Genomic DNA, 15,434 nt, shown 5'->3' with positions numbered 1-15,434 from the left:
ATGGACAAGGTGGGGTGAAGGTACAGGTGATTAGAATATCTTATTATCCGTACGACTTCTATTTATTAAAATCGTTGTTGGTTCTTTACCATTGAACAAAATTCATTATAGATGCTCTGGAAGGTTTGAAATGTGAAATGTATGAATTGTAATTATTATAGTCAATGACACGTGGATCATGTCAAAATATATTTATATTTTAAAAAGTAAGAAAATTATAAAATCCTACTAGACTTCCACCCACAATCTCGTTTTAGCTTCCTGCCGTCCTGATCCCTCAGACTAGAAGGAGTAGCCCGTTCCTTGCCTTGGAAACTGTTCGGAATGCCTCGGAACGCCCCCGGAACGCCTCCTCTCGGCCCCGGGGGGCGTTCCCCTTTGTTTGAAACCGTGCCCAATTGCTTTTATAACGTGTCGGATGGGACTTAATTTTTTGGAGTTTTGTGGCCAGGTAGCCATTGCCCACTAGTCTTTGTTTTTTTTTTTTTAATTTTTTTTTCCCATTTCACCTTATATATATACATTCACATATATACCCACATATCTATCTATCTATTTTCATCCTTTCTTCAAAATTTCTTTCAACAAAATAAATACACATATTTTCTTATAAAATCACTATATGGATTCCGATGATTCATCTAGATCTTCATCTGGAGATACTATCGACGATTACGATGAGCGTGTCCATAATGTGATTATTCGAGCAGCTGAATTAGTTAGACGGTAGATTGCTGACCAACCTGCCCCAATCGTTCATCGAAGAGTACCAGTTGACCGTGATGTATTGAAGCACACACGCATTTGATGCGTGACTACTTTGATGATGATCCGCGATACAACGCGAGACTTTTCAGAAAAAGGTTTTGTATGACAAAAAATTTATTTCAGCGGATAGTTGGTGATTTGGAGGCTAGGTACCCATATTTTCAGACGAGATATGACCGTGCTGGGAGAAAAAGGTTCGCCGGGGTTCAAAAGTGTACATCTGCAATTTGTCAATTGACATACGACGTGAATATTGATTTTCTTGACGAGTACTTGCAGATGTCTGAGCGAACATCAAGGGAAGCATTTTGTATCGGTAATAATTTTCTTACATAACATGATTCTATACTTATATATACTTAATTTTATATACAATGTATTTATACATATATAAGCTTATATATATATATATACATTTGGCATTAAAAGGTATACGGGAAATTTATGGGACTACGTACCTACAGAGACCTACTCCGACCGATCTGCAGCGTATATACGATGTTCATGAACAACTTCTTGGTTTTCCCGGTATGATTTGTAGTATTGATTGTATGCATTGGCCATGGGAGATGTGTCTGGCGGCGTGGCGAGGTACTTACACAAGCGGTCATGTGGGTAGACCGTCATTGATACTCGAGGCTGTGGCATCGAACGATCTCTGGATTTGGAATGCGTACTTTGGAATGCAAGGTTCGCACAATGATATCAATGTGTTCGAAGCATCGCCGATTCTAGAGGAAATTATAAACGGATCGGCACCCAGTGGTAGGTGTTTAATTGGTAATGTTTAATTATAAATGCTTAATTAGTTATGCTTATTTTTTAATGTTTGATTTTTATTTGCAGCCTCATTTTGGGCAAACGGAAACCATTACGAGAAGGGGTACTATTTGGCCGATGGCATCTACCCCGAATATGCTACATTCGTGAAGACCTTTTCAGACCCGATTGATGAAAAAAGAAGGCATTTTAAGAAAAAACAAGAGTCCGCACGAAAGGGTATTGAGTGGGCTTTCGGTGTGCTTAAAAAACGATGGAAAGTTTTGAAACATCCGGCACTCTATTGGGACACACAAGCTATCCAAGATGTTTGTTACGCTTGTATCATTTTACATAACATGATCCTGGAGGACGAAAACAAGGCCGTATGCCAAGACTACAATGCCCAAGAACCGAGCCTAAATCCAGATTATTGGAGGCACCTAACTCCAATGGAAGTTCGGATCCAAAATCTGCATGCCGTAAAAAACCGTGAAACCCACAACATGCTAACGGCAGATTTGGTTGACCATCTTTGGGCGAACACACCACATGACTTCGAGCCTCCAGCCGATCCTTTCGCCGATCTTCGAGATTTTGTTAGCACCGACGACGACTCTGATTAATTTTATTTCGATTTTTTATGTATTTTTTTTTAGTGTGATGTTTTGTTTTTTATTTAACAAAAAGTGATGTTTTTTTTTTCCCTTAATAAAAAGTATTTTCTTTTATATAATTTATTTACAAAACAAAAAAAAAATAAAAAAATAATTGGGAATGCCTCGAAGGGCATTCATCCACCCCAAGGGAATGGGGGAACGCCCCTTATCATTAAAGTTGGACACGTGTCGCGCAAAGAGTGGAGGTAGGGCATTCCCTTAACCTTCCACTCCTCTTAGTCTGATACCACCAACAACCTTGAAGCCATAGTGGTCAACCAGGCAACCCTGGGATCGTAGGTCAGGGCAATGACCCTACATGTCAGTTTAATTTAGAATGATTAAAACCTTATAAAAATTACTATATTTTCTTTTTGCATCCTTGATCTTATTAAAATCCACTTAGACTCAAACAATGGAATCGATTTGAATAATATTCACCATGATTAATGAATGAAACAATGAAATTCCAACGATTGAAACCTTTGTCCTCGATCTCTTTGAGCATCCTAGCCTTCTATTAGCCATGTGATATGTCTTTGATTAATCTATAACTAAAACAATATTCTAGCATTGTTAGAACGACATGTAACACATTATTTATCGACACATTTTTTTTATTTGTTGAATATATATATATATATATATTTATTTTTTAGAACAACAAATTATATTGGACTTTCGGCGAAATACCGAAAGACACTTACATCAAGTAGTTAGGAGACACCTGCCACAATGGCCATACTAAACTACTTTTACTACTAGGACTATTTATAAAAAAAAAAGGGAAAAGAAAAACGATATCACGAAAAACATCTAAGCTAAACAAGTTGCTACCTTTGAAAACTTTTGTTGTTTTTGTGTTTCCATAACCCCCACCACCATATTAAACAAATCGCCTCAAGAATTTGCTTGTATTTCTTCAATACTTGCAAGTTCATGATCCATTCAAGGAGATCAGTGGGGTTAGCATCAGGGAGGTCAAGCTGGAGCCAAGATGACATGAGTTTACGTAGCTCGAATGAGAAATTGCAGTCTTTAAACAAGTGGGTCGAAGTTTCTGCATTTGTGTTACATAATGGGCACACGATGGATAGTATGTCAATACCTTTCTTGCTTAGATTAAACCTCGTTGGGAGACGGTTCTTCTCCATTCTCCATATAAAAATGTTGATTTTCTTAGGCGCGCACCTTTGAGTTCCAACGAGTTGGTTTGCCTTCAGCAGGAAGCATAGAGAGGTCCAGGGCCTGTCTAATGTCACTCACCGAGAAGCAAGTGTTACCGTTAAGGTTCCAACACCAGAATTTTGTTGAATATATTAATCAGTATTTATCAAGTTACTACAAAATAGTTACCATGAAAAAAGTATTTAGAAATTAGAAAAGCATAAAAATCCATATCAAATACTGTTAACAAAATTTAAAACAGAAACATACCATCAGTCCATCCTAAATAGTATTCGCACGGGTTCTGCTACTTTTCCATCTTGTTGTGCTACAACATTAGATTGAACCATCTTCTGTACTGTATTGCATCAGAATCTAGAAGCCACATTCATTGAAGATATATGGTCAAGCCCAAAAAATATCACGAGGTGATGGTCAATAAAATGTTTTTGAATGAGATACTGTATTATGTAAACCATAAAGACTTTCCTTCCTCCTGGACTATTTTTGTTCGTGACATGTTGTGGCTTTTTTCATTGTTTAGATGCCTTCAAATGCTAATTCAAATGAGATATTATATATGAAGCAACGATATTTAATCCTACAAATACTAGACAATGGAAAACTATCACATACATTTCTGTAGATTATGCAGCACCTAAACACCTAAACGAACCATATCATCAAGCTTGTCCTTAATGGCATGAACTAATGTTCATAAACGAATAAAAAGACCACCATATATCTCAGTTGTTTGTCAACCGATCCAATTCACTACCAATGTCTTCTATAGTTGGTTCTTGCAATGTTACTTCTACAATAATCAGAAGAGTATCGAGATTGTCCCTTTCACTTTCTTCAGTTGCGGAGCATATTTCATCATTCACGAAATCAAGTAACACAATTGCTTCTCCAATTCTAATTTCATTAGGCTGCATTAACTGGACGTCAATTATAAGTCACTTGGCGCTGGAGACTAAAAGCTTGTAATTAATTATAGACTTAATCCATACAAACATCTGGTTAATAGCAAGTACGTATTTATGTATCTATGTAACTAAACACAAGAGATAAAAATATATTAAGCACATTAAGTACCTTAATAAATTTAGTGCTAACAAACCATCCTTCACTTAACTTTTATTAGGGCTTAAAGCCAGTGGAGACGAACGAGAAAGGGGTAATGAGTCATTCTTTTGTACAGTGGCTAAACAGGGCATGTTGCCATGTCCGGTTGACTTGCAAAAGCTTTATCACCCTTTTGTTTAATACATTATTGAAGTTCTAAAATCATTAGAGAAACAAAGATATTGCAATTTTAATTAATCTTTTCTATATTAGAAACGATTTTCTTTATGATGTAGACCTTAGAAATTTACACTTTAAATGGACATCAAGCCATTTCAGTTCTAATATTTTGATCCATTGACCTGTTTTAGAAAATAACACAAGCCCAAATCAACCCGTTCGTATATGTTGGGACGAAACTGCAGCCTTCAATATCTATATAATGGATTTAAACCTAAGAATCTACATAAGAACACAAGACAATGTTGGCATCTTCTCTTAAGCCACGAAGACAGAAATATGCAAATTTAACTGCTGCATATGCATGTATGCAGTTGACAGATCTTCAATTTACTTTAATAGGGCCAACAACTTAGCCTAAAATGAACCTCATGAAGATGAAAAAGAATTATATGGCTTACCATTGATAGTATTGCGGAACTAGCCCCAACTTGTGCTTGATATTGTTATCATAATCAATCCATGTATCAGTTAAAGAAAAGTAGAGGCAGAAGGTTCTACCCTTTATCTATGAATGAAATTTAACAGGTAAACTTATAATTGATAGCATGAAATGAAGCGGGCAGAACTGGTAGAAAGGCCCGATATGCATATATAATGCATAAAACCTCCTAAATTATCCAAGTCTAAAGCTAGATGTATTTTGCACTGAATATCCTTTAATGATATTTTTAGGTAAAAGTAATATAATGATAGTAAAGGTTTGGCCAAAGGTGTTTCAAGCCATCCCAAACTGGCCCGTTTTGAACACCATTATATCTGTTGTCACTGGTTACCTAAACCACTCATTCCACCTCCTAAAAGTACCAACAAAATCTGGTTTACCTGAACAGCTTCAGTTCCACGATCTTATGCCTTTTGTCAAGTATTCAGTTTCTTCTTTTGTGAAGAAGCAAGGAGGTTTGACCTGCAAATTTATTGCAAAATTCCTCTATTATATTTTCCCAGTTATTCGAACCAGTGAATCCAACATTATCAGTTTCAACATCTTGGATTTAACTTGACACATCTTCTTGAGCTTTCACATATAGATGCTCAACTTTCATACTTAAATCCCGTCTTCTTGATACAATAGGATGAAAATTTTACAAACATGTGTTAAGTGTATGTATATGTAAATAAACTTTAGAATGTTTATTTTTTATATTCTTGTCATCATAGCGAGACATCTTCCATTTCATCACTAGTTAAAATAAATTCTTGCTTCACAATATCGTCTAACACATCAAGCATTTAGCTCTCATAAACTTCTTACAACAACCATCAATTATGAATGGGATAAGTATCCTGGAATGTAACAAACTTTGGACGAATGTCTATAGTAGGAAATAACTAAAGTTTTGTGTATTGTATGTAAACAACTTTAAAAAATGTTTATTGTATGTAAGAAAACATACATGACAACCATATAGAGGTGCCACTTTTCTGATTTTAATTGGTTGAATACATTTTCTTACATACAATAAACATTATTTTTGAGTTGTTTACATACACAACACACAACTTTAGTTATTTCCTTCTATAGACATTCGTATAAAGTTTGTTATATTACAAGATACTTATCCCATTATGAATACTACAATGTAGAACATGAATAGTTCGGACATATTAAGGGATAGATGCATTCTTACTCTAAGACAATCTTCCCTTACAAAACTACACTCTCAAGATGGCCGATGGACCATATACTCGTATTACATACATACTAGAGCGGTACTGACTCGATGTGATTGTGTAATGGCGATGGTGGTGGTGGTGGCGCACGGCAATAACGGTGGCGGCGACGGTGATTGGTGGTGACGGCGAGGTAGGCAATTATTGGCGAGGTAGGCAATTATTGGTGGTGGTGGTGGTAAGTAATCTAGGTTATTAATGTAATGTGATTTTGATGAACGGTTGAAAGTTGAAACTTAAAATTTTAAAAAAAACTCTATTTGCTTGATAATATACGAAAATGGAACTCGCGCGTTGCGGCAACTGTGGAGTTGGCGGCGGAGGCGGTGGTGGCGGCGGTAACGGGTGGTGGTGGTGACGGCGGCGGAGATTGGTCTAGGTGGTGGTGGTGATGGGGGCGATGACGAGTAGTGTAAGTTATTGATGTAATTTGGTATTGATAAAATGTTAAAACTACTTAAAATGTTAAACAATTTATCAATACTTATTAATATATTTATGCCTTGACTTTTGTGAGCCAAGTTACTAGTAAAATTTTGAGATTTTAAGTCAAAAGTCTAGTCACAAGTCGACTAATTGGTGATATATGTAAAATTGGATTATACTCCACAGGTTTATAACTTATTATACTGATTCCTCTTAAATTATATATCGTAAAATAAACAATCTTGGAAGTTAGGATTAATGATTACATATTTCTAAAAATAGACGTTGATATAAATTTAAGTGCAAAAACTGGATTAAGCTCATCATAAATATAGTCACATTAATCAAGGTTTTTGTATTACTGTAATGTATGTAATTGAGTTTAACTATGTGTTTTAGTGTGTGTTAATGGAGGTCGTGTGTGTGTAAGTATGTGTGAATGCCGAGAGAGAAAAGTAAGTGTGTGGAAAAATTGGATTGCATGAAATGTGTTAAAGTTACAATTCAAAGCTATGGAGGGGGCTTTATATACTCCTATACAATTTTCACTAGTCCCTCTTCCATACTTATGAGAAATACAAACAAGTACAAAATATTATAAACATACAAATCAACTACTAGAAATTATATTTCTAACAATCTCCCCCTTAGTAGTGATTTGTCAAAAATGTATCTAAGAATCAACAGTCTTTAAGCTCGAGTCCTTGGTCTTTTCTCATGTGGATGCCAGAACCAGTTATCACCTTCATGTTTATCTTCGGGACCACCATGTTTGCTTCATAGTCTCTAGGAGGAATGTTGTGTGGTCCCAAAACATTACTAGGTTCATACTTGATCTAGCATCCTCCTCTTCTTCTCTCAATGTACTTGGCTTTCTTAACATTCTTTGCCTCCCTTAACATTCTAATGCTCTCTCTGAAACCCAACCTCTTATCAATCTTGCTGATTACTTTATCAAGTAGAGCTTTCTTTTGATCTGACTCTTCATCTTCGGATAAGCATAACAACACATTCTTACAGAATTCCAGGGTTCCATCAGAGTAAGAAGCATGGTCGCACATTTTAAGAAAGATCTTCTTTTTCCTGCTGTTAAGAAATATTACTCCAAGTGTTGGTTTCTCGAGAACATGACCAATATTCAGCCTTTCTATATCTTCTATGTAAAGACTTTGATCTGGATACGAAACATTAATCTTCCTCTTAACCAACTCAAACCCAATCTGAAAATCTTCCAATGATGCATGTTGACTGACGCTAGACATGTATCTCTTCACTGCATCAAAGACAATACGATCTTCATGATATCTTTGAATAGCATTCACATAGTGGTTGTAAAGGAAAATTAAGTCATCAACCGGCAGAAGTTTGAAATGAGCTTCATTGAATCTATCAATCAAGCCATTTTCTCTCTTGACATGAAAACAAGGTATAGAGATGTGAGTCTTTCTTATCAAGATTACTCTGATTAGCACCATGATCCTGTACTTCCTCTGATCTTCAAGTATGCATGGATTGTAGCTATCGGCAAGTTTAAGGAGAGATCTGTATTCTTCAATTTGTTTTGGATCCTTAAACTTGTACATAGCAGCAAATTCCGGTCTTCCTACTTTGACAACTTTAGTAGCTTTGCAGAAGATTGGAAATACTCTTTCCTCCAAGAATCTTGACTTGATAGCAGCTTGCTTTGGCTTAATACCAAGTGCAACCATTCTCGCTTGATCTCTGAGGAAGTACCCCCTATTCATGAAGTTCCATTGTTCTTCGGTTAGTTCTGTAGGGAAGTAGTCAAGAAGTGGTTCTTCTTTAGAAATGATAGCTTCTCTTAACACTTGTTTAAATGTTGACTTTTTGAAATCTAGAGAAACTGCTTCTGAAGTTTTTCTCAGCTCATCAAACCCTTCAAAATCATTAAAAGAGTATTGCTTAGGAGTTGACACAGATGGAATTGTTGACTCTTCAGCTTAATTTGTTCCTGAAGTAACAGTGGTAAAATAATCAAGATCAGCGAATTCTTCAAACACTGGTTCATCAGTAGATCTTTGAGTCTCAACAAATTCCGGAACACTCAACACTATGTTGTCTTTAATTGCTTCTGTGTTAGCCTCTCCTTCAGCAAATTCAATTAGAGCCTCATCTACTATATCTTCATCAGTAAACTCTTCTTCCTCCTCTCCTTCTATCTCTCCCATCCCAAACACATCTTCCAACCTTTCCCTTATTTCCTCCCTGTACTCAGCATTATCAACTTCTTCAAGATTCAAACCAACTCAGCCTGATCATCCTCAACCACATCCTCATTGCCACCTTTATTCCTTTCCCCCATCTCTACATCAACATTTTTTTCTTCAACTCTTGCCGAAGTATTATCTACATTGGCTTGACCATCTCCTTGGTTCTCCCCCTCGGGGTGATCATCGGAATCAGGATCATCCTGTCTGGTAGAAACCAAGGCCAGTCGGCAAGACTCAAGAGCAATCAATCGTAGCTCAAAAGCAGCAAGTTTGGCATAATATTCCGCCTTCTAACTTTGTACTTGCTCTTTCAAAGCTTGGACTTGTCGTGTATGCTCTAATTCTCTATCCCTCAACTCTAGAGCATTCAACACTCCCCTATCAACCATATTAATACTATCACCTTCAGCCCTCAAAATATGTAATAGATGATTGCATGTGTTGTCTTTGTCTTGTTGTTTAGAGGTTGATGAAGTTTGTTGGGGTGTTTGTGTTGTTTGATGTGGTGTTGGTGTTTGAAAAGATGGTGGAACCAACCCGGAGGTTGTTGGCACACTTGTGGTGTGGCCTAAATCAGCTGAAGCTGTTTCAGGATTTCCTGCAGATCCTTGGGGTAAACCCTCACCAGCAGTTTCGGATTCAATGGCTTCACAACCAGAATCAAGTTGTGTCCTAGACTATGATAAATCACTGTCCAGGACTTGTTGTTAAGTAGAACCACTCACAACACCGGGGTCACTGAGAATGCCCGTTAATACAGTCTCAGGTTGATCCTAAGAAATAGTAGTGTCACCTTGGTGTTCATACTGTCTCTCAGTGTCGGTGTGTGAACTGTTGCCTGCGGCTAAAGCTGGCATGATGTTAGCTAAGGCAGGACTTCCAAGCTGTCCTAGAGGGTCACACAAAGTGGGTCCCTCTCCGCTTGTTCTGGTATTAGTACAAAACTGAGCTTGTAGATCTGTGTCCCTAGGAGAACTAGACTCATGTGTACAAAATGAAGGCGAAAGGTGGGGCTGGTCCTCTCTTATTTCAACACTCTCATCCTCCAAATGAGGAGAGTGTGGTGAGCGTGGTTGTTCCCCGTGCCTTTGTGAGACTAATTCCTGTTGTGAGGAGTCAGAATGGTTGGGAGAGTTTTGTGCATGCAAGAGTGGGGAGCTCCCGACTTCTATCCTAGGGTTGTCATCCCGGCTAGACTCTTGTGTTTCAACTATTGGAGGGCAAACGTTTTCTTTACGCCCTTGTCCTAGCCCAGACCTCTCAACCTCTCCAGTATTTTCAACTCCTCCCTCATTCCTTCCTTGTTCCTTCGGCACAACTGCATCTCCAGTGCCTTGATCCTTAGAAATAACATTTGATATCACACTTGCAATGGTTTCTGTGATATGGTCATCATCAAAGTACCAAAAGATTGATCAATGGCAACTGTACCCGACTCTTCTCCCTGCAAACTAGAAGCAAAATGTCTCTTCTAATGCTTCTTCTTGGTAATTTTCAATACACCAGATTTGGATTTAATTCTTCGAGCTTGCGTCTTTAATCTTCTCCCAGGAATGGGAGTAGGTTTGTTTGATGTTGGTTCAAGAATTGTTGACAATTGCGGTGGAGAAAGAATTGGTTGAATTGGAGAAGAAATAGAAGGAAGTGGTGTCGAAGGTGTAGTTGGAATTGATTGAGTTGATTGTGATGGTGGTGGTGTTATTTGAGAAGATGAGATATTAGGTGTTTCAAATGATACTCTTTTAAGTTTTCTCTTTGGTTGCTCAACAGTCCTTTTCCTCTATCCCCTCTTTTTCTTTTAGATATCCTAGGACCCTCACTTGGCGACCTATGCAAAGTTGGGGTAGGAGTCTGTCGGCTTTCAGACCCAAGAACTGTGTCTATCCACTCTCTATAACTCCTAAGATGGGGACTGTTAGCCGGTACAAGATTGAGCAAAAATGGTGGAATCGGAAAAGGTTTAGCAACATCACTCCCTGTGCCTCTTAGTTTTGACTTGTACATCGCAATGACACATTTGAAGGAGTCATCTAACTTGGGAATTACATCTGTTGAATCAAGAACATCTTCAATCAGCAATGTGAAGAATCTGATGTACGAGATGTATTTCTTGTCCTGTTTGTCTTTAGCTTTGACAAATTGTGCCATCTTTTCCCAGACAATTTTTGCATAGTCACACTCCACATTGTGGGTGACTGCATAGTATAATGACAATGAATGTTTTGTCATAGCATCAATCCCTTTCTGTGAGGGCATCAAGCATGTATTCAATACATTGTACATGGTGTGCCATAGAGTAGCAACATTCATCCTCTTGAAATCTCTCAACGATCCCAATATTCCTTCATATCCAAGGGCTTGAACTGCAGCCAAAATCTCTTCTACAGATGGCAGTTCTTCATATTCTTCTAGTTCAGGAAATCCCAAGATGGATCTGAATTGTTCCAGATTAAACTTGCACAAATAGTACTTTCCTTCTGATTCTAAGGTATACTAGAAGTAGTCTTCGGATTTCTTTCTCTTGTCAGCCTTTGTGTATACAATAGATTCCCATAAGTCGAAGACATACTTCTCTAGAACTATAGCTCCATTAGTGAGAGCTATGTTCAATGGATGATGATTCAGAATCTCAGTGATGATTGGGAATTTTGATGCAAATGGTATGTGCAAAGCTTGATTAGCTTGCATCTTCATTGAGGCACCTTCTTCAAACATAGCCATCTTTTTAGGATTTTTAAGAAAAACCTGAAATAAAACCAAATTGACCAAAATTTGACCAGAAAAGCAACTTTAGACATTACACAAAGAAATGTACACATTATGACAAATTAGACACATTATTTTCATAAACACAATGTTTCGTACATATATTAAGTATGAGACAACAACGGTAGTATACAAAGGCGTTCAATACCTTACTTCTCACCCTAATATATTTAAGAAAACATTACAATTTATAGTATCACATAAGTATTGAAGGATAAGATAACAAAGGTAGTACACAAAGGCGTTCAATACCTTGCTTCTTACCCTAATACTCATGAAAACTATAAATGGACACACATGTAACACATTCATAATTACCAAGACTTAATAAAATTTGCATAGACAAGAATTTTTAGACAATAAAGAAAAATTGACAAAGATAGGTGTTTGCCGAGCTTACTGCTCAGTAGATAGCATAAAAGAAAAATTTTGCCCAGTAACATTACAAGTATGAAAAATGGTTTTGGAACAAATTTTGGGCAACTTGTAAAATTTGCCGAGCAAAAACTTCGGCAGACAGAAGAAATGTATTCCAGTGTGAATGTCGACGAAGTCTAAGATATGCCGAGCAAATACCTTGGTGTATAGAACAAATAGACTGGACATCACTTTGAATATGTGAAAAATCCTGGTTCAAAATGACTTTAAGGATCATTTCAAGGAAACATTGGTTTCAAGTTATTTTGGAAAGACTTTAACTGTTTGCCGAACAAAATGCTCTGCAAATAGTATAATTTGAAAAATATGACTTAGAAACTTTTTCAAGAAACTTGTGATTTGTCGAGCTTATTGCTCTGCAAATGGTTCAAAATGACTTTAGAAAAAATTTTCATGTAAAATGTGTTGTTTGCCGAGCTTAGAGTTCTGCAAACAGCTCTATTCAAGAAAAACTTATGAAAATTATTTCAAGGAAATCTCATGAAGGAATTCAAGTACAAAGTTCTATAAACAAGGTATTTTGGAAAAGATTTATATTGATTTGCTGAGCAAAATGCTCTGCAAATGAGAACTTTGGTACTTTGGGAAAAATTTTCATGAAACACTGGAAGTAGTCGAGTTCAAAGCTCTGCATTCATTTGAAATCCTTTGAATGGGTTTTGTGAAATCAATGGTTTGCCGAGCAAAAATCTCGGCAAAAGGCAATGATGATCATGCTATTTATCCCTTGTGAAAGTTTGATGGTCAGGTTAAACACTTTTAAAGTATGCCGAGTAAAGAGCTCTGCATATAGTTGAAAAACACTTTAAAGAAATTTATGAAAACACTTTTTTGCCGTGCTAACATCTCGGCATCCTTTATTAAAGATGGAAGTTTACAAGCCCATAAATGATGAAGGTTTGAAGATGACCGTTGACACTTGTTAAGAATGCCGAGCTAAAACTTCGGCATTTAGAACAAATTCAAAGCATTTTCCAGAAATTACCCAAACCTTCAAAAACCAACCCAGTGAGAAAGAGAGCAGATTAAAGGAAAAACAACACTTATAAAGCCTAAAAATGCGGCTAAGATCATCAAACAATACTGCAAACCATCACAGAACTCATAACAAACATGATCAGTTCATATTGACATTTAATCAAACAGTTGGTATTCAAACTAAAAACAAGAATTTCTACCTTTAAAACACGATGATCTGATGATGAAACGTAATGAAATGAACTTAGGAACACTCTGAAATCACTACCCACTTAAGAAATAAACCAAACAAATCAACCAAGTGATATAGAAATTTATGTGAGGTGATCGAATGATGATGAGAGAAAACAAAAAGTTTTGAATTTGAAGAGAAGTAAATGAGCCCCGCCCATTTCTTTCTCCTTTTAGCATCAAATTCGGATCATGGATCTGGATCAACCCGCGTGTCAATCCAGATTGAGTCTGATGGGCTTTCAAATATTCTTGGGCTTGGCAAGACAATTGGGCTTAAAATCTTTTTGGGTATTTAACAATAATAAAAAAAAATTTGGTCTTAAAAAGAAAAACGAAAACATTTAAAAAAATATAAAATAAATGAAAAACAAAAAAATCTTTTTGCCTTTATATCTTTTCTAATTTTGTATTTGATTTTCAAATTTTAGAAAAAAAACACACAAATGAAAGTAAAATATAAGCACAACATAACAAACAAAAAAAAAAAAAAAAACAAAAAACAAAAACGCAAATATTTACATGCATTTGCATACTCCCCCTCGAATTAAGCATAAAGGTGAAAAAAAAAATTAATTTACAAACTCCCCCTAAAATCATGCATTCTACCCTTTTTCTCCCCCTCAAACATTGCATGTAATAACAATTAAAACACATCAATGGTTGAAACTAGAAAATGAACATAGAATACATAGCATGAAAGCAATGAAGTTTGTAAATCAAGCATGCCAAGTTTGGTTTTTAGAAAATTGAACCTTTGTTTATCCAATGGTTTAGTGAAAAGGTCAGCCAACTGGTAGTCAGTGGGGACAAAATAGAGTTCGATGTTACCTTTCTCAATATGATCTTTAATAAAATTGTACCGAACATCTATGTGCTTGGTTTTAGTATGCTGTACTGGATTGCAGGATATAGCAATGGCACTCTTAGAGTCACACTAGATAGGAATTCTATCAAACTAAAATCCAAAGTCAGTTAATTGTGTCTTCATCCAATGAACTTGTGAACAACAGCTAGCTGCAGCAACATATTCAGCTTCTGCAGTAGACGTAGATACACAATTCTGCTTCTTTGAAGACCAACTTACCAACCTATCCCCTAAAAACTGTACACTTCCCGAAGTGCTCTTTCTATCTAACTTACAACCTGCATGGTCAGCATCCGAGTATGCCACTAATTGAAAGCCGGTATCCTTTGGATACCACAAACCAAGGTTCACTGTGCCTTTAAGGTAACGGAAAATTCGTTTGACGGCCTGAAAATGACTTTTTTTGGGATTGGCCTGGTATCTTGCACATATACATGTGGAAAACATAATATCCGGGTGACTAGCAGTCGGATACATGAGTGACCCTATCATACTGCGATATTTCTTTTGAACAAAAGATTTACCATTTAAATCCGCATGAATTTTTGTTCGAGTTTCCATGGGTGTTCCAATTGGTTGGCAATTTATCATATCAAACTTTTTCAACATGTCTAGGATATACTTATTTTGACAAATAAATGTACCATTGGACAATTGTTTGACTTGAAGACCAAGAAAAAAGTTTAATTCACCCATCATACTCATTTCAAATTTGCTAATCATCAGTGCAGAAAAATTCTTGCAGCACTTAGGGTTAGTCGACCCAAAAACTATGTCATCAACATATATCTGGATTAGAATAATGTCACTACCTTGTCTTTTAATGAACAAGGTAGTATCAATTGAACCTTTATTAAATCCAGATTTCAAGAGAAAAGCAGTGAGAGCGTCATACCATGCACGAAGAGCTTGTTTCAAACCATACAAGGACTTATCTAACCTGTAGACATAATCTGGATGTGTAGAGTTCACAAAACCTTCTGGTTGATCAACATAGACTTCTTCTTTGAGAACTTCGTTCAAGAATGCTGTTTTGACATCCATTTGATATACAGTAAAGTTCTTGTAAGCAGCATAGGCAAGAAACATATGTATTGCTGCAATTCATGCAACAGGAACAAATGTCTCATCTTAATCGATTTCATCTTGTTGACAATATCT

At 36.5% G+C, this 15,434-nt stretch overlaps 1 protein-coding gene across 1 annotated transcript; it reads left to right on the top strand.

The window, feature by feature from the left end:
- The first annotated feature begins 622 nt into the window (after window positions 1–622).
- LOC122591480 (protein ALP1-like) lies at window positions 623–2,153 on the top strand. The gene is made up of 3 exons (XM_043763745.1): window positions 623–726; window positions 1,310–1,533; window positions 1,615–2,153. Exons 1-3 carry the CDS (start codon window positions 623–625, stop codon window positions 2,151–2,153), a joined length of 867 nt encoding a protein of 288 aa, XP_043619680.1.
- The last annotated feature ends 13,281 nt before the right edge of the window (window positions 2,154–15,434 follow it).

Source organism: Erigeron canadensis, chromosome 3 (assembly GCF_010389155.1).
Source record: "Erigeron canadensis isolate Cc75 chromosome 3, C_canadensis_v1, whole genome shotgun sequence".
NCBI lineage: Eukaryota > Viridiplantae > Streptophyta > Magnoliopsida > Asterales > Asteraceae > Erigeron > Erigeron canadensis.
The sequence above is the reverse complement of the archived record's forward strand: the minus strand, read 5'-3'. Positions and strand labels throughout refer to the sequence as shown.

Coding starts and splice junctions, on each gene's coding strand:
- LOC122591480 (XM_043763745.1), top strand. CDS start 623: ATGGATTCCGATGATTCATCTAGATCTTCATCTGGAGATACTATCGAC. Junction 727..1,309: donor GCAGCTGAATTAGTTAGACG/GTAGATTGCTGA, acceptor TATGATTTGTAG/TATTGATTGTATGCATTGGC. Junction 1,534..1,614: donor AAACGGATCGGCACCCAGTG/GTAGGTGTTTAA, acceptor TTTTATTTGCAG/CCTCATTTTGGGCAAACGGA.